Source organism: Helobdella robusta, assembly GCF_000326865.2.
Source record: "Helobdella robusta unplaced genomic scaffold HELROscaffold_50, whole genome shotgun sequence".
NCBI classification, from domain to species: Eukaryota; Metazoa; Annelida; class Clitellata; order Rhynchobdellida; family Glossiphoniidae; genus Helobdella; species Helobdella robusta.
Window position 1 is genome coordinate 107,880 of NW_008705255.1, and position 19,263 is coordinate 127,142.

Genomic DNA, 19,263 nt, shown 5'->3' on the forward strand with positions numbered 1-19,263 from the left:
TGTGGAATAGCCTTCCTTTTTATTTAAGAAATCATGAATTAAATTTAATTATGTTTAAGAAATTATTGAAAACTTACCTGTTTTTGTTGTAACAAACAATTTATGTTATGATTTATTGAATTTATTTATAGATTTTATAGATGCGGTCATTCATGAATTTATTGCATTATTTATGATGGCGCCTTTGAGATAATAATTTAATTGGCGCTGTATAAATGTCCTGATAATAATAATATATATATATATATATATTAATTAGGAGTTAATTAATTTTTTTTCTTAAAAAACTTAATTCTTTCCAGGATATCAGAGCAAGGCTGCGAAGTTTTTGGCGTCGAGTGCAGTAAGCTAGCCATTGAAAGTTTCTTCCAAGAACACGGTTTAAAATTTGAGATCACAAATTTAGCTGGCAGTGACGTTTACAAGGTCCATGCCAGTTTTAAATCATAATTACTGTTTTCATTATATTAATTTTATTATAGATTAATAATTATTTTTATATAATTATTATGAAATAATTATATTTTGTCTTTATCAGTGTTTGAATCAACCTATTACAATATATTGCTGCAATTTCTTCTTATTTCCAAGGTATATATTTTTTTTCATTTGAATATAAGAGATTATTATTATTATTTTATTATTATTATATTATTATTGTTATTATTATCATCATCGTCGTCATCACTATTACTACCATTGTCATCATCATCGTCATCATAACCATAACCAATATCATCTTCATCATTATTATTATTTATTATTATTTTATTTATTTATTATTTATTATTATTATCTATTTTTATTATTATTCAGCATAGTTGGTCAGGGCGTGACATTCGATTTCATTTGGGACCGAGGTAGCTTTGTGGCCATTGAAAAATCAGACAGGAAAAGGTTGGCAATAATAATAATAATAATAACAATAATAATATAATAATAATAATTATTATTATAATATTGTTGTTGTTATTTATTGTTGTTGTTGTAAGGTATGCAGAGGTTATGCTAGCACTGATGAGGCCGGGCAGTGTACATCTGATCGAGGCGTTTGATTACGACGTGGGCGACGGATGCTTCGAAGGTTGGTTTTTTGGTTGGGATAATTAGGGCTATTCGGTTGGCTGGTTGGTTGGTAAGTTGGCTGATTGGTTGGTTGGTAAGTTGGCTGATTGGTTGGTTGATTGGTTATTTGGTTGGATGGCTGATTGGTTATTTAGTTGGCTGATTGGATGGACGATTGGTTATTTGGTTGGTTGGTTAGCTGATTGGTTATTTGGTTGGTTGGTTGGTTGATTGGTTATTTGGTTGGTTGGTTGGTTGGTTGGTTGATTGGTTGACCAGCTGGCTGGATAGCTTGTTTTCTATTGATTGCTGTATGGCTGGTTAATAATCGCGCTAACTATGAAGCTACTAATATAACAAATTGAATTGCATAATTAACTGTACGTATATATAATCATCATCATCACCGGCATCATTACCACCATCATCATCATTATCAGGACCGCCAAGGAGTCTCCCATTCAAAGAGGTACAAAAACTTTTCGGTAGGGCAGTGTGTTTTTTCAAAAAAATTAAAAAAAAATCTCACACTTTTCAACTCCTAACTTTTTAAAGGCATCTTTATCATGTTCAACGTCATCTTTACCGCATAGAAACATCATCTTTTCCATGATAAACGCCGCCATCCTCTTATAGATACATCAACTTTATGACGATCGTAATCATAATTATATGATGATATATATCATCACTACGACAATCAGGTGATGCATGTGACTACGAACTCCTCGATGTTTTGGACAAGACCGAACTAGGGAGGCAGAGGTTCAACTGCAACTTCAGCAGCTTCAAAGTCGGATACTACCATGGTGTATGCAAGAAGTGATGACAACGACGAAGTTGATGATAGTAACGATGACGAAGTTGATGGTGATGATGATATTGTTGATTACGGTGATGATGATGATGAAGATGACAATTATAATAATAATTATTTTTGTTGATTAATTTAATAACAAATTTATATGAGAACGAAAGTTTCTAAACATTTTTAAATATTTCATACCGGTTAATTTTTATTGGATGTATTGTTAAACGTCAATCCCTATCTCACATGCGTTGTGTGTGTGTGTGTGTGTTTGTGTGTGCGTGCGTGCGCGCGCTGCTGTTGATGATAGCTCTTGAAGTTAATTAGTAATTAGGCAGAGTTATGACATCGATGAAACTCTAATACATTTATCTTCTAAATATTTCGGAGCCAAACTATTCAAACTTTTAAATACCATTACACCTAACTTGAACATGATTCTTTTTTTTAACACGCGGCCAATGCAACTCCTTTAGAATTGGTGATGCACGATAAAATTTTAATTTGAGTCATATCATTTTCGCAGCCTGGTTCTGAAGTTTGGACAACAGTTTATCAGCTGTACCATATAGAAGACTGTTACAATAATCGAATCTAGAGTGTATGAAAGCATGTACTAATAGAGTCATTGTATCTCTATCTACCGATTTTGTAACTTGACGTAACTGACGTAGTTGGAACATACATTTTTTAACCAATAGACTGACTTGTGGACCCATCGTCATACGGGAGTCCATCACAATTCCCAAGTCGGTGACCGTTTTACTGAAACTTATATCAGTCACACTGATGTTAATCGATAAAGGCTCAATCGCTGACGCTTGTTGCCATGTACCAGCCAACACGAACTGAGTCTTAGTCTGATTCAACTTTAGCCTACTTTGACCCAGCCACGATCCGACATCAGATATAGTTTTTGTCAGTTTCTCTAATAAGGTAGGCGTCTCACCCAGAAACCTGAAACACAAATCGGCATGTCATCTGAGTACCAATGACAATAATAACCACGTTTATTCAGTAAATCCAATATCTCTGCAACGTACAAATAGAAGGGGATCGGTCCAAGAACAGATCCTAGAGGCACTCCTGACGTAAGTTTCATTGGTTCCGAGAGACCACTAGAGTAAAAAATTTGCCGAATCCGACTAGTAAGAAATGATTCGAACCCCATTAGCGCAATGATATATAATATTATATTATCATTATTTTTCTTACATCAATTTTGCAGCCGTCATCGGTCGAGCGCTACTCTCTGAAACAGTAAATTTTGTGTCTTTTATGAGATTATAAGGTAAATGAAATGCAATTAACATAAATCAGGGCGAGGTTCAAAGGAAAATAGGTAATGCTACTGCCTTTGGCCTTAAAATTTGCCCATTCTTTTTAACAAGAAAGTTTATTTTATTCATTATAACACAGCTCTGTCAAAAGCAGAGCTGCCTACATGTTATTCTACACTTGAGTGAAGAATTTAAATATTTAGTAAAAATGTAAATAATGAGGGGTAGTGAGAGATCTCCATTTTTAAATACGTAATGGGCTTGTAACACAAATCTATATAAACATGAAATGATAAAATTTGACAGCCTATATGATAGGCAAACTCTTAAACAAATTATAAAAATTCTTAATTGATTGTGAACATTTTCCAACAATTCTCACTTAAGTATTTCTTAGAAGTATAATTGACAAACAGTGGCTGATCCAGGGTAGGAGTCATAGCTCCAAATATATTCTGCAATTTGTTTACTCTTAGTAATAAAACCAAGAAGACCATTTTAAAATGAATTTCAATTCGGAGAAAAAACTGTCTACGTATAGTTCCTAAATGCCGATGCTAATTACACACTCGTTAATACAGTCAATCACAGCCTTGTGTGAATTATACCGAATTGTTGTCATTAATCAATTTAAAACTTTAAACAATTGAATAATGCCAACAATTATGTAGAATTCACACAATAATACACACACACAGATATATATATATATTATTTTCATGAATTACATACATAATTGCAAATAGTTTAACTCCCATTACAAGCCATTCATTATTATAGGAAGTATTCCCCAAAAAAATTAACCCTGCAATTATAATTCGTCAGACAATAATATCAAACATTCATAGAAAACACAAGTAATTAAAACTTGCCTTGTCTGACGATTGAATAATTCAGTATCATATCGAACTGTATCATACTGTAACTTAATATATCATATTGTAATCATATCATACCATATCGTATCATATGTTGTATCATATCAAACTATATCATACTTTATAGTAATATATCATATAGTAATCATATCGTGATATATTATATCAAATCCTATCATATGTTGTATCATAGAGTATCACATATCGTATCGTATCGTATCGTATTAAAGCAATAACTACATCAGCTCGTTGTCATTAAAATTGAAACAATCAACAACAACATTAGCAGCCATAATACGTACATAATTTTATTGAAAAAGCACTATATAAATGTTCATAATGAAAATAATTCTATTATATGCTATAATATAATAATATAATATAAAATTAAATATAATAATATAATATAAAATAAAATAATATAATTTAAAACATTTAATATTAAAATAACACGGACCAAACAACCAAACATTCTTTTGACTTTTTAAAAGTGTTAGGCAGAGTTAGAGTGAGAGAGAGAGAGAGAGAAAGAGAGAGAGAGGAAAGGAGAGAGAGGTGAATCAAAAGTAGCGGTGTAGGGGTGGTGGTAATCATGAGTTCCTGAATTTTAACACAACACCATTTGCATCGAGTTACTGACCGCGCAAAAATTCCAAAAATGAATAACACTAAATTTTTTAGTCTCTTGCTGAGTGAATATTTTTTTTCATTCTTTTCCGCTTCTTGGTCTCAGTGTTGTCCGACTCCGTGTATTACTCAACTTCATACAGACAAGTAAAGAGTCCACATTCTTCTTTCAATTCTGCAATCATATTTAATCTCATCCTTTCTTTCACAACTGCAATAACCTGTTTCTCAGCAACGCCTGCCTGAAACTTCTCTTTCATAGATTGACTCCAAGTTAGTTTTAGATTCTTAGCCTGACAAGCTTCATCACTTCGGTTGTTTTTTGCATTGCGTCAAGTCCGCTCCTCACTTGTATTTCAATTTTAGCATACTTAGATTTTAATTTAACGTAATATAACTTAATTTAAAACTTAAAAAACCATACTTTAATTTGACATCAAATTTGTCATTTTTTTTCACTTCACATTCACACACACACGTATACACACAAACAGACAAACAAACACACGCGCGCGCACACACGCACACACAAACACACATACACAATACACACACACATTGTGTGTATATATATATATATATATATATATATATATATATAACAGTTTGAAATGTTAATTTGCAAACGAAATCATTAAACTAGAAAGGCATTTGGACTCAGCTGTCAAATTAATTTTTCATCGAAATGTCAGTAAAAGTTTTTCGTCTATTAAATTTCATCTGTTTACGATTGATGCGACAATTAGATTGCAGTGATTATTTCATTATTTTCCGAGTTGTCAATGAATGCGTTTTTGTAAGTGAGGAATGTTATCAGATTCGTGATAATTGTTTGTTTGTTTGTTTGCTTGAAATTCTTTTATAATTTTCAGAAAGTGTTACTGGCTGGTTTGTTAGTTTTATATATTTTTCTAAACATTTAAATTATTACCATCATAAAAAGATCAAATTCGGAGCAGTTTAAACTGAGTTTCTTCTCTGTTGTCGTTGACTTTAAACATTAACAAATTTTTAACGACTTTTCGCTGCCATATTTTGCGTGTTACTGTAGTTGAAAGGTTGAGAAAACGACCCATCAAAATGAGAGTGGATGTTGTTAATACCAACTTGGAGTTTGGTATTTCCCTTTACAAGGAGCTGGTTGCTGGAAATCCACAGGAAAATGTATTCTTTTCACCCGTCAGTCTCATGTTTGCTCTTGGCCTCACTCTACTTGGCTCTAGAGGTTACATTTTAACATTTGAGAAAATAAAATTTAAAAAAAAACACCACATAGCCTCATCCAAACTGACCTAAGTGGTCATTTCATCCCATCACTCTTATTATTTTTTTTTCTCTAATAGGGAGTCGTGGATGGCAGCTGAAGTGGTCGCTTCAACCTCACTTGCTAACTTTAAAAATCATCTGCTTTCTATCGATTTGAATAAATTTTTAATTATTGTATAACTAACAATGAACTACGACTCTATTTTTGTGTATTTATTTTTCATATAGTTATTGTAATATATCTTTTTCAGTTCCACTCATTCGTCTTAAATCTCGAATCTAATTACTTAACTTTGCTTGTGATATTGTAGGTTTATATATATTATACATTGTAGTTTTGACGATAATTTATAAGCCTATTCGACCGTCCAAACAAAGTTTTCTACTAACAATTGTTCTGTTAACATTGTCAAACTCGTTTCTGTACTAAAAACTAAAAGTGGTCTATTGAGGCCATCTGCTCAGTTTTGGCCAACAATATAAACATACAAATGACATATCATTTTTTCAAATAAATTGCTATACTTGTTATCAAGTTAGTTTGATGTTATAGATATAAAAATGTTTTAAAAAAGGGGACACCGAAAGACAGTTGAAATCGGTGATGAAAATTGGGATCATGATGAGTGCTGACGTGCACCAAGGCTTGCTTGAGATGAAATCTTTTTTGGAAAATACGAAGAGCCCACAAGAGATTCACATTGCAAATCGACTGTTCTTTGAACAGTCTGAACTCTGGTTGAAAGTTTTATTGACGGTTGTCAGAAATACTACGGAAGTCGTCCGAATTATGTAGATTTCAAGTAAATATTGAATGTTTTTCAAACGTTTTATTGATTTTCAAAAATTCACCTATGCGCTTTCAATGAATGAAAACTTTTGAAATAATCATTTCCAGAAATGGTGCACCGGCCAGTGTGGCAAAAATAAACCGTTGGGTCGAAGAGCTTACGAAAGAAAAAATTAAAAACTTGATATCTGCAGATGATGTTGGTTAGGGTTAGGGTTATCGATTCTTGTTAACGCTATTTATTTTGAAGGAAAGTGGAAAACAAAATTTGAGAGAACAGAGAGTGGAGAATTCAAAATAAATCCAGAGTCAATTGTTAATACCAAATTCATGGAAATTCGAAGATTGGATGCAAAATACTGTAACTTCGAGAAACTGAATAGTCAGATTTTGGAACTGCCCTATGAGAACCAATCGATGAGTTTTGTTATACTTTTACCAAATTTGAATGAAACAACTTTGGAAAACGTCGAAAAAATATTGGAAAGCGGCGTACTATTGGAAATCAACGAAAGATTGACTGAAACTAAATTGAAAATTCGCTTAACAAAGTTCTCACTGACAAACGAACCAAAAGTGATGGAGAAGTTGCAAAAGTTAGGCCTCACCGACCTGTTCATAGAAGGAAAAGCAGATTTATACAACATGAACATGAAGAACGACTTGTACGTTTCCAAGCTGGTGCACAAAGCTTTCATTGAAGTCAACGAAGGAGGAACGGTGGCTGCAGCTGCTACTGGCGGTCAGCCAAGAGCAAGATCCGCCATCGAGTACGTGTCTTTCAACGCCGATTATCCGTTCATCTTCCTCATCAAGGACAACAACTTTCAAACAGTCTTCTTCATGGGAAAGTTTGTTAAACCGTGAAAAAATTCCGAAAGTTTTGCGTAACTAACGTGTCTATGGAAAAAATAAAAAGACGTAGACTTTTGTTTTGGAAGAATGAATAAATTACTAAATTCATTTTAAAAATTGTTACATTTTTTCGCTTGAAAATTGAATAATAAAACCCACACTGTTCTTGTTCTTCAAAATAATGCAAGTCCCAATTTATTAATCTTGAGAAAAAACTTAAAAGGGATGAGAAAATTGACCCGTTTTTAGTGTTTTCACCCATCATGGCCCAACCGATCCTCGAACAAAAATTCGTAACAAAAGTTTCTGGTATCGCAAACAAATTTGAGGAGTAGCGTAAATAAAAATGTTATATCTTCAAGTAAGGGCTCACGATTGAATACAAAATTCGTTCATTTATGTCAGTTAAAAGATGACCATGTATCGTTATTTTCTAATTCGCAGATAAATTAATAATCCTGCAAGATTTTGTTCCAATTTGTGCAATATTTCAAAACGAATTTTATCAACTAGCGTTTAGTGATTCAATGTTTATTTAAAATTTTGAAAAAACAATTGAAAAGACAATTTATGAAAAATGTGGTGGCAAATTTGAGATTTTCACAAAGTCCATAAATATATCATAAGATTATCATTGATCAATAGCTTGTAGGGCAATTTAATAATTTTAAGACAGTGGCTATTACAGAAGATTCTAGCTAAATCAAATCATCCGTCAGCTGCCAAATCATAAAACATCCAGCCATCAACCAGAATGTATTTTATTCGTTTACTTGTTCTTCATTGATAAACATCAATTTTAAAAAAATTGAATGAATAGTTATTTATTCATTCGTTCGTTCATTCATTCGTTCGTTCGTTTATTCATTCATTCATTCATCATTTATCATTTATCATTCATTCATTCATTCATTCATTCATTCATTCATTCATTCATTCGTTTATTCATTCATTCGTTTATTCATTCATTCATTCGTCCATTCGTTCGTTCGTTCATTCATTACTTCATTCATGTAACACACACACGAGCGCAAACAGTCGTGTCGTTGTTTATGCTCATGTCGTCGTAAATTTTCTAGAAGTAGTAGTAGTTGTAGTTGTTGTAGTAAATGTTGTTGTTGTTGTAGTTGTAGTAGTTGTTGCTGATATTGACTTAATTTATTACTTGAATTAATTTATCGACGAGGATGGGTTTGATTTTGTTGTTGTTGTTGTTGTAGTTGTTGTTGTAGTTGTTGTAGTTGTTGTTGTTGCTGATGTTGTAGTAGTTGTTGATATCACTGTTAATGTTGTTGTTGTTGTTGATATCACTGTTGTTGTTGTTGATATCGTTGTTATCTAGCGCTTTATTTGATAGACAGTTGGTTGTTGGTTGGACGCGCCCACTTCGAACAGCATGACAACACATAAGAGGAGTTTGTTGCTACTGTTGTCTTTGATGACCTGTTGGTGATGATGATGATTGTGATGATGATGATGATGATGATGATGATGATGATGATGCTGATGTTGACAATGATGATGATGATGATGGTGGTGGTTTTAGAGATTATTTGGTGATGATGACGACAGCGATGATGATGATGATAATGGTAATGATAATGACAAATAACAAATGTCACAGCAACAAGAACAGCAACAAAAACAACAACAACATCATAAAACAAAATCAACAACATCAACAACAAAACATCATCAACAACAACAACAACGGCATTCGCAAAAACTAAAAAAACAACAAAATAAACGACTCTAACAAAACCAACAACAAACCAAAAACAACATCATAAAACGAAATCAACACAATCAACAACAAACCATCAACAACAACAACAAAATAGCAACAACAACTCTAACAAAACCTGTATCACGGTGAAGTTATCTAAGACGCTGTTCATAAGCTCTGTGCTAGGCAACTTTTTCAGTTTGTTAATAAAATTCACCATATATTCGCACATGCAAGATCTATCGTTACTAAATGTCGTTGCTGTGGCTTCTGATTTTGTGGCTACTGAAGCGACTGCTAGTGGTGATGACGACGACGACGACGACGATGATGATGATGATGTCTTTGACGATGATGGCGAAGATGATGTTTGCGTCTGTTGTTGTTGCTGTGGTGGTGGTGGTGAATTTGCTGGCGTTGCCGTTGTTGTTCCAGTTTCAATCTAGGTATGGTACGAAAGGTTATAGGTTAAAGTTCATTAGCTCTTGAGGCCTTTGCTTCGGGAGTACCAACAACACACACACACACACACACACACACACACACACACACACAAACACAAACACAAAAGTTATAAGTTAAAGTTCATTGGCTCTGCTGCCTTTGCTTCAGGAGTACCAACAACACACACACACACACACACACACACACACAAACACAAAAGTTATAAGTTAAAGTTCATTGGCTCTGCTGCCTTTGCTTCAGGAGTATCAACAACACACACACACACACACCATCTTTACGAAAATACTAATACTACATAATAACGTCATTGTTAATATTAATACAATAATTATTATTATTAATGTTATTTATTATTATTATTATTTATTATTATTATTATTACTTCAACTTTCTCGATGACTTGTTTGCCGAAGGAGCAGATCTTAGTTGAGATGTTGATGGTGATGTTGTCACTATGTTCATAACTGAGTGAGTGAGTGAGTGAGTGAGTGAGTGAGTGAGTGAGTGAGTGAGTGAGTGAGTGAACGAGCGAGTGAGTGAAAAATTAAGTTAACGAGTTAACGAAACGAATAAATGATGGATTGCATGATGAATGGTTGAATGAATGTATAAATAGATAAAATGAATGAACTGATGAGTGAGCGATTGAATGGGTATATGAATTTATAAGTGAATGAATAAAAAAAAGTAATAGATAACAATTAAAAAATGAGTTAATTTAAAAGTGAAAGTTTAAACAATAGAGAGAAAGAGAGAGAGAGAAAAAGAGAGAGAAAGAGAGAGAGAGAGAGAGAGAGAGAATATATTGAAGAGAATGATGAAAACTCTAGCAAGCAGGTGGCAAAATGTAGTGGGGTAGAGCGAAAGCGAAACTAACTGATTGGAGATTCCATAAAATACGTCATCTTTCTCAACAGCATCATCATCTTTGCCAACATTCGCATCATTTTCATCGCCATTACCTCCACCACCACTTCCACCACCACCACAACCTCCACCCCCACCATCCTCATAATCTTGGCAGCCATCTTCTTTGTCGTTTGCCTTCAACAACTCTGTGCTTAATTTGGTCTGGGTGGGTTAATTAATTTTGATAGCTTAATCGGAAATCGAAAAATTTTTTTTTTTAAATTACTAAAAATAATGAGGCATACACCACACACACACACACTTACACACACACACACACACACACACACACACACACACACACACACACACACACACACAGGTATATACACACACAGATATATACACACACATACACACTAATACACACACTGATACATACAGATATGAGTTCACACACATACACACACAGACGTTTACACACACATACATACTAATACACACACTGATACATACAGATATGAGTCCACACACATACATACACACACACAGAGATACATACATTAAACTTAACAACGTAGAACTCATTGCTGGTTGGGTGCTGTTCCATAAGAACCAGTAAACTTTCTGGAAATTTTTCGATGACGTCTGAAAGGGGCAGGATCTGAGTGAGATGAAATTATTTTTTTCAAAAATCATCATTTATTGCTTCGACACTTGTAATATTCACTCACTCACTCACTCACTCGCTCACTCACTCACTCGCTCACTCACTCGCCCACCCACTCACTCATTCAATCACTCACTCATTCAATCATTAACTCACTCACTCACTCTTTCTTTATTATAAAGTTTTACTAGTAAATCTTGAAATTCAACATCAACAAAAGCACAAATAACATCAACAACAACAACATCAGCAACAACAACTACCACAACAACAACACAATAACCACATCAACAACAACCTGAATTTTGGGATTGTTGTACAGGGCATCACTCGTTAGACTTATGAAGTTGTGCCTCTTCTGTTTCATAAATGAAAAAATTTTTTTAATATTTCTCCATTTCAGTTTGTTATTAATTAATTAATTAATTAATTAATTAATTAATTAATTCATTCATTCATTCATTCATTCATTCACTAGCGCAACCAGCTAGCGGATATATCGTTACAGGATTCGAACGCAAACATGGTTGGCGTTTAAGGCATGGAGATACGCCTTTACATATACATACTACATGATAATTTTTAAAATTAATTTATAAAATAATTTTTGATGATGGTGTGATAATGTTGTTGTAGTTGTAGTAGTAGTTGTTGTTGTGTTATAGTAGTTGTTGTGTTGTTGTTGATGTGTTGTTGTTGTTGGTGTGTTGTTGTTGATGTGACAGTGTGTTTGTTGGTGTAATTTTTTGTTACCAACATTATTCTTGTTTGACTGTACAAATGCTTTGTACGATATTAATTTGAAATTTGTTTTGCTGTTGTTGTTGTTGTTGCTATTGTTGTTGTTGATGTTATCCAAGTTGTGGTTGTTATTGATGTTATCCAGGTTGTTGTTTTTGTTGCTAGCAGTGTTGTTGTCATTAATGTGACAGCCGTTGGAGACGTTGGATTCATTGCTGTAAGCGTTCCAAGTGAAGTTAGTGCTATTTTGAAAATATGGTTGATGTTGTTGTTGCTGCTGTTGCTGTTGTTGTATGTTGTTGATGTTGTTGTGCTGATGGTGTTGTTGTTGTTATGTTGATGCTATTGTTGTTGTTGTTTGTTTTGTTTTGTCGATGATGATGTTGTCGTTGTCGTTGTTATGTTGCTATTCATGTCGTTGTCATAGGTGTCGTTATGCGGTTGTTGTTGTTGTATTGTTATTGTTGTTATGTGGTTGTTGTTATTATTGTTTTTGGTGTTATTGTGATGTTGTGCTTATGTTGAATTTAATAAAAATTTTGCAAACAATGGCCTCAAACAACTATCAATTAGAGGATTGTTTGATCTGATAAAACCAAGTTTAGCAGTCTCCATAATTTTTTCCCCTGGTATCATTTTTTATTTGATTGTGAATTATTTTTACAAAACTTTCAAATAGTTGTAAAATAATTTCGGGAAAAAAATTCTTTAAAGTTAGTCATTTCCCGGTTTCATTTTCATTTTCAAGTTTTCGGTTTTTTGATCAGAGTGCAAAATGTTGACTTTAAAATTTCAAAATTTGAATACAAAAAAAAAAACTTCAAAATAAAATACTCTATGATGATTTTTACTTTAACATGGGCCTGTATTTCTTTCGACTTTCTCCTGGCGAGAACCTGAGAAGATGGGTGAAGAAAAAAGGTGAACATTAACACGATTTTGGGTTTTGTGGTTTTATGACATATTGACTTGGAAAGTTTAGAATATATGGCTATTTAGTTGTAGTAACCACAGCAGCAGCAGTAGTAGTAGCAGTAGTAGTAGTAATTGTAGTAGTAGTTGTTGTTGTAGTTGTTGTAGTATTAGTAGTAGTAGTAGTAGTAGAAGTAGTAGTAGTAGCTGTAGTAGTAGTAGTAGTAGTAGTAGTAGAAGTAGCAGCAGCAGTAGTAGTAGTAGTAGCAGTATCAGTAGTAGTAGTAGCAGCAGTATCAGTAGTAGCAGTAGTAGTAGTAGTAGCAGTAGTTATAACCTGTATATGGCTTGACACTTGTTTTCTTGTTCGTGTCTTCCCAGTTCTCAACTTTATATACCTTGCAATCAGCTCGTTCCGGCCTGAGATATTACGTTAAAAATAATAATAATAAAATAATAATTGTAATTATTAATATTGTTGTTGTTGTTGCTGTTGTTGTTAATTTTTCTATTATTATAAAACATCATCTTCAACAACATCATCATCAACATCATCTTAGCCACACAACAAAATCATCGTCACACTTTCACATTCAACATCATTGCAACAATTATCGTCATCATCATCATCGTCGTCGTCATCACAATCTTTATCATCCTCTTCATTACCATAATCACAATCATCGTCACCTTCAACTTCATCACAGTCATCATCATCATCATCATCGACCCTCCATCAACAAACAATTACGAGGCTTCGACGTACGCGCGCGTTCTCGAGACAATCGTCACCATGACAACAATCACCATGGCGACCAACAACTCACAACAACAATGCTGCAACAAGATGGACGGACGGATGGATGGATGGATGAATGGATGGGTGGATGGATGGATGAATGAATGAATGAATGAATGAATGAATGATTGAATGAATGAATGAATGATTGAATGAATGAATGACTGAATGGATTGTTAGATGAATTGAACAACGACAGTATAAAAAAAAACTACACCGACATCAAAGACATCAACAAACTTTATGAAAATCCAGAAAATAAACAAAAAACAACAACACCAAAGAACAAACAAACTCTACCACCAAAAAACAAACAAACTCTACCACTAAAGAACAAACAAACACTACTACCAAAGAACAAACAAACACTACTACCAAAGAACAAACATAGGCTACTACCAAAGAACAGCCAACAACACCAAAGAACAGTAACACCAGAAAAGCAATAACAGCCAGCCAAGCAAAGAACAATAACTCATATACACAAAGCGCCTAATCTTATGCTTAAAATTAATCTTTGATAGGAAATAGAAACACATGCTCACCGTGGTCATGGTTATGATTATAGTAGAAATAATAATAATTATTATTATTAATGTTATAATCATTATAATCACAATATCTCATAATTTATATTAAAATACTCATCTGCTTATTCATCATTAAAAGAATGAACGAACTAACGAACGAACGTACGAACGAACGAACAAATGAATGAATTAATGAATGAATGAATGGTTGAATGAGCGAATGAACTGGTGAACTAAAAAACAAATAAGACATAAATAATTAAATGAGAGAATGATCAAAAGAATGAATGATTTAATAAATAATTGAATGAATGAACAAATTAATCACCATCACCATCATTGTCATCATCACCACTATCTTCATCATCATCATCATCATCATCATTGTCGTCATCATCATGGCGGTCAACATCTTTTATCCATCAATGGCTCCGTTAAATGTCACGCACTTGCTGTGATAACAAAGTGAGCTTATTTGAAACTTTGAAAAAATCTCTTTTCATTTGATTATTTTTATAATTATTCATTTATTCATTCGTTCGTTTGTTCATTCACTCATTCATTCATTCATTCGTTCACTCACTCACTCACTCACTCACTCACCCACTCACTCACTCACTCACTCACTCACTCACTCACTCATTCATTCATTCATTTATTCACTCACCATACATCTTCCCCTCTTCCGAGAGGATGATCTTCCTCCTACCGCACGGGGGGTAGATGGCAAGAGCTTCCAAGAAACTCTGCTCGATATCCGGACTCCAAATCCCATCACTATCCACACCACCGTGTAGCTGGTCGTCGTCGTTGTCGTTGTGGCTGTTGTCGTAGTTGTGGTTGCTGCTGCTGTAGTTGTTGCCGACGTTGTCGTTACTACCGCAGCTGCTGTTGCTGTCTTCGTCGCTTGTGGTGTTGTTGCTGCTTGCGTCCCCTTGCGACATTGGTGGCTGCTGTTGTTTAGGTTGTTGCGGTTGAGTTTTTTGTGGTTGGTTGTGGTTTGTTGTGATTGGTTGGAAAATAAGAATAATAGCAACAATTGAAATAATTATAATATTGATCAATTCGATGAAAATTCGATGATAACAAGGATGATGATGATGATGATGATGATTGTAAGGATAAGTATGACTACCAAGATGATGACGATGATGAGGAGGAGGATGATGATGATGATGACATTCTTGTTATGTGTTGGGTCGAAACATTCCATTGTGACGGCCATGAGGACGACGTACGTTGATGACAATAATAGTGATGACGATGACGATGACTTTAGATCGTTCTCTCTCTCTTTCTCTCTCTTTCTCTATCTATCTATCTATCTATCTGTCTGTCTGTCTGTCTATCTATCTATCTATCTATCTATCTGTCTGTCTGTCTGCCTGCCTGTCTGTCTGTATGTCTGTCTGTCTGTCTGTCTGTCTGTCTATCTATCTATCTATCTATCTATCTATCTATCTATCTATCTATCTATCTATCTATCTATCTATCTATCTATCTATCTATCTCTCTTTCTTAATGTCATTTTTTCCATTTTAGTATATTTCTAAAATCTACGCGCGCATCTCAGCCTCAAAACTCTCCCTTACAATCTCAACAAGAAGCATGTTACTCAACTGTAAGTTGTTTCTATATAAATTTTGTTAACGTTATTCCATTTATTCGTTCACTCATCCGCTCATTCGTTCATTCATTCTTTCTTTCATTCATTCATTCACTCAAATATTTGCTGAAAGATGACGAGAACAGCGTGTAAGCAATAAAACGTCAACAATAAATAATCTTGATGATGATGAAGACGACGACGACGATGATGATGACGATGATGATGATGACGATGATGGTAAAGATGATGACAAAATATCTGACGATGATGAAGATGATGATTATGATGATGATAATGATGATGATGACTTTTTCATTATATCTTTTTACGTCGTCATATTAAATACTACGTGATCACATGTAGAAGGACGTGATGGTGACGATGATGATGACAGCGAGGATGATGATGAAGATGATGATGACGATGATGACGATGACGATGTTGTTATTTTTGTTAACGGAAATGTTTTTGAATTTGTTGATAGTGATGATAATGACGATGATAAAGACGATGATAAAGACGATGATGATGATAAAGATGACGATGTTCTTTGTTTTTGGTGACGATTATCATACCATTTTTGGATAATAATTGATACTATTACAATTGATATTAAGGTAACAATTGATAATAATCAGTATACCACAACGATAAAATGAATTTTAATACATTATATTAATCCTAAAAAATAATTAATAATTTAAAATAATTTTATTTATATAAAACTATATTTTTGAAATTTCATCTCTCTCATTAGCAATATGTACGCGATGCCACGGACCGATAGCTTTTTAAAATGTTTCTATAAAGAATATTTATTACAAATTGTGGTGTTTATTTTATTTTTTTTTAATTTTATATTTTTTATTAATTATTTTCAAAATAATATTTAATAATTTTGATAATTATATAAAAATAAAGAATAAAACGAATTTGTTGCGTTAAATTTATGACAAATTCATCAAAAAGACACCTAGCGAAATTAAACTTTTTTTCAAACAAATAAAAAACGCTATTATAACTGTTATAAATGAATTTCGTTAGAAATATACTAACTTTCAATCAAATCCAATCGAATCAATCTACTCGACAATGAACCAGAGCTTTTGACGAAATAATCAAATAAATAACTTTTATGTTATTTCCCTTTCATAAATAAATGTTTTAATACTAATTCAAAGGTATATGTGTTTGTATATTTCTAGCAGCGTATGTAAATGTACATGTTTGTATATGTTTGTATAAAAATGCATATATTATTATTGATTATTATTATTATTAATGTTCATTTATATAGCGCTAATTAAATAAAAAAAATCTCAAATGCACTCACATAATTAAGACTGTATACGAGTGAACGATTTAAAGAAAACTACTAAATGTTAAACCAAAGAAAATAAATACGTTTTTAATTCTTTCTTTAATTATATATTATTCTCTAATTCTAATATATATATATATATATATATATATATATAATTATGCTATATTAATTATATAATTATAGATTATTATTATTAATGACGATTAAGCAAACGATTTTTAAAAAGAAAATTCGTCAAACGTCTTCTTAAACTTAGAGGAGCTCCGTGGTAGCACATCTACAATTACATATCTTTATATATATGCATACATACATACAAATTTCGTATATACGCATGTAAGTAAGATAACGTATATAATACATTCATACATACATATACATCTGTGTATGTATGTATGTTACATTTATGTTTGTGTTATTTATTGTGTGTATGTGTACCACATGTATGTGTATGTATAAATGTGCCAATTATTATGCATGTTTGTATGTGTGCGTACGTTTTGGTATGACTCCTCGAACTTCCAATGCCCCGGTGAACTTGTTCCTAGATGCGCTAGGTGTGACTAGGCAGAGTAGAATTTCGAATGCATGCATGTATGTATGTGTGTATTTATGTATGCGTATGTGTAATTTATATGTGTGTGTAAGTGTGTGTATGCTTATGCATGCAATTTCGTATACATTTTTGTTTGTTGATGTCTCTATATATCTGATGTGTTTGATTTTGTATTTAAATTCTTGTTATTTGAACAAACACATAAAAAAGTCTCAAATGCATGTGCCTTTGTGCACATATATATATATATATATATATATATATATATACATATATATATATATATATATATATACTTATTCCAATATTTGCATACTTAAGTGTGTGTGTGATTTGTGTGTTAATGTGTGTGTGCTTGTGTTAATGTGTATGTGTGAATGTTTGTTTGTGTGTGTGTGTGTTTATTTGTGTGTGTGTGTGTGTGTGTGTGTGTGTGTAATTGACTGAGCAGATGTACATTGTGCGTGTATGTGTGCGTTTATGTGTGTGCGTGTGTGTATTTTTAGGTATAAATTTTTTATGCTTACGTATGTATGTTCTTGTGTGTAGATATAAATATGTGCGTGTGCATGTTTGTATGTGGGTCTTTTGCTTCTGTAACATAATGTCTTGTATATACTTGTATGTATGTTTGTAAATATATTTGTATGTTTGTATAGTTGTACGCATGTTTGTATGTATGTATGTATGTATGATGTATGTATGTATGTATGTATGTATGTATGTATGTATGTATGTATGTATGTATGTATGTATGTATGTATGTATGTATGTATGTATGTATGTATGTATGTATGTATGTATGTATGTATGTATGTATGTATGTATGTATGTATGTATGTATGTATGTATGTATGTATGTATGTATGTATGTATGTATGTATGTATGTATGTATGTATGTACATTTGTCTCTTTGTTTGTTTCCGTGATTATGTATAAACATCATTACGTGCCCAAATAATTTTGCATCTGTATAGAACGCAAGGTGTATCTTTGTACGGTTGTGTTGATGAAATTGTGGAGAAGGTTGGTTTTATTGTTCCTTCTAATTATTTTGACAGATGTTTATAAATAAATATATATATATGTGTGTGTGTGTGTGTGTGTGTGTGTTAATTTATGTGTGTATGTGTAGTTTATGTATTCCTGTATTTTTGTATGTAGTTATGTATGTGTATGAGTGTGTATGTGCTTGTATTTCTGTATTTTTGTATGTATTTATGTGTGTGTGTGTTGACTGGAAGTGGCATAATTCTGATTCGGAAAACACCGAACTTCTCTCAATTTAGCTTGAAAATAAGAACACCAAGAAACAAAAAATTATCAGGTTAAATTGCACGGTTTTGCTAGTTTTCTTTTTGAAAAAATGAATACAAATAAAAGTTTTTTGAGTTGCTTGTTTCAGAGTTTCCTTTAGAATTTGTAATTTATTATCTAATTTTTCAAGACGAAATACATTCGCTAACCATAATTATATAATTAATACTTTAAAAAAATAATACTTGTCAAAAT

At 32.7% G+C, this 19,263-nt stretch overlaps 4 protein-coding genes across 4 annotated transcripts in view; 2 read left to right on the forward strand and 2 right to left on the reverse strand.

Moving 5' to 3' along the window:
* HELRODRAFT_185947 (hypothetical protein) overlaps positions 1–2,306 on the forward strand; it is a 3,480-nt gene extending 1,174 nt beyond the window's left edge. The window contains exons 3-9 of the mRNA XM_009027678.1: positions 303–426; positions 539–591; positions 817–897; positions 993–1,084; positions 1,506–1,550; positions 1,770–1,904; positions 1,929–2,306. Coding sequence (XP_009025926.1) covers positions 303–426; positions 539–591; positions 817–897; positions 993–1,084; positions 1,506–1,550; positions 1,770–1,891 — 517 coding nt within the window. The 3' untranslated portion in view covers positions 1,892–1,904; positions 1,929–2,306. The remainder of the gene's footprint in view (positions 1–302; positions 427–538; positions 592–816; positions 898–992; positions 1,085–1,505; positions 1,551–1,769; positions 1,905–1,928) is intronic.
* Positions 2,307–5,738: 3,432 nt separating this feature from the next.
* Positions 5,739–7,581, forward strand: HELRODRAFT_157612 (hypothetical protein; the record flags this gene model as incomplete). Its single annotated transcript, XM_009027679.1, has 6 exons — positions 5,739–5,883; positions 6,377–6,459; positions 6,517–6,716; positions 6,823–6,857; positions 6,923–7,022; positions 7,098–7,581. 6 exons carry the CDS (start codon positions 5,739–5,741, stop codon positions 7,579–7,581), a joined length of 1,047 nt encoding a protein of 348 aa, XP_009025927.1.
* A 1,326-nt stretch (positions 7,582–8,907) lies between these two features.
* On the reverse strand, positions 8,908–10,223 carry HELRODRAFT_86230 (hypothetical protein; the record flags this gene model as incomplete). The annotated part of the gene is made up of 4 exons (XM_009027660.1): positions 8,908–9,012; positions 9,432–9,577; positions 10,026–10,032; positions 10,143–10,223. Coding segments are annotated over 4 exons (339 nt in total), but the record flags the coding sequence as incomplete, so codon positions are not given.
* A 2,648-nt stretch (positions 10,224–12,871) lies between these two features.
* On the reverse strand, positions 12,872–15,052 carry HELRODRAFT_146479 (hypothetical protein; the record flags this gene model as incomplete). Its single annotated transcript, XM_009027680.1, has 3 exons — positions 12,872–12,916; positions 13,270–13,352; positions 14,929–15,052. Coding segments are annotated over 3 exons (252 nt in total), but the record flags the coding sequence as incomplete, so codon positions are not given.
* Between the last annotated feature and the right edge of the window lie 4,211 nt (positions 15,053–19,263).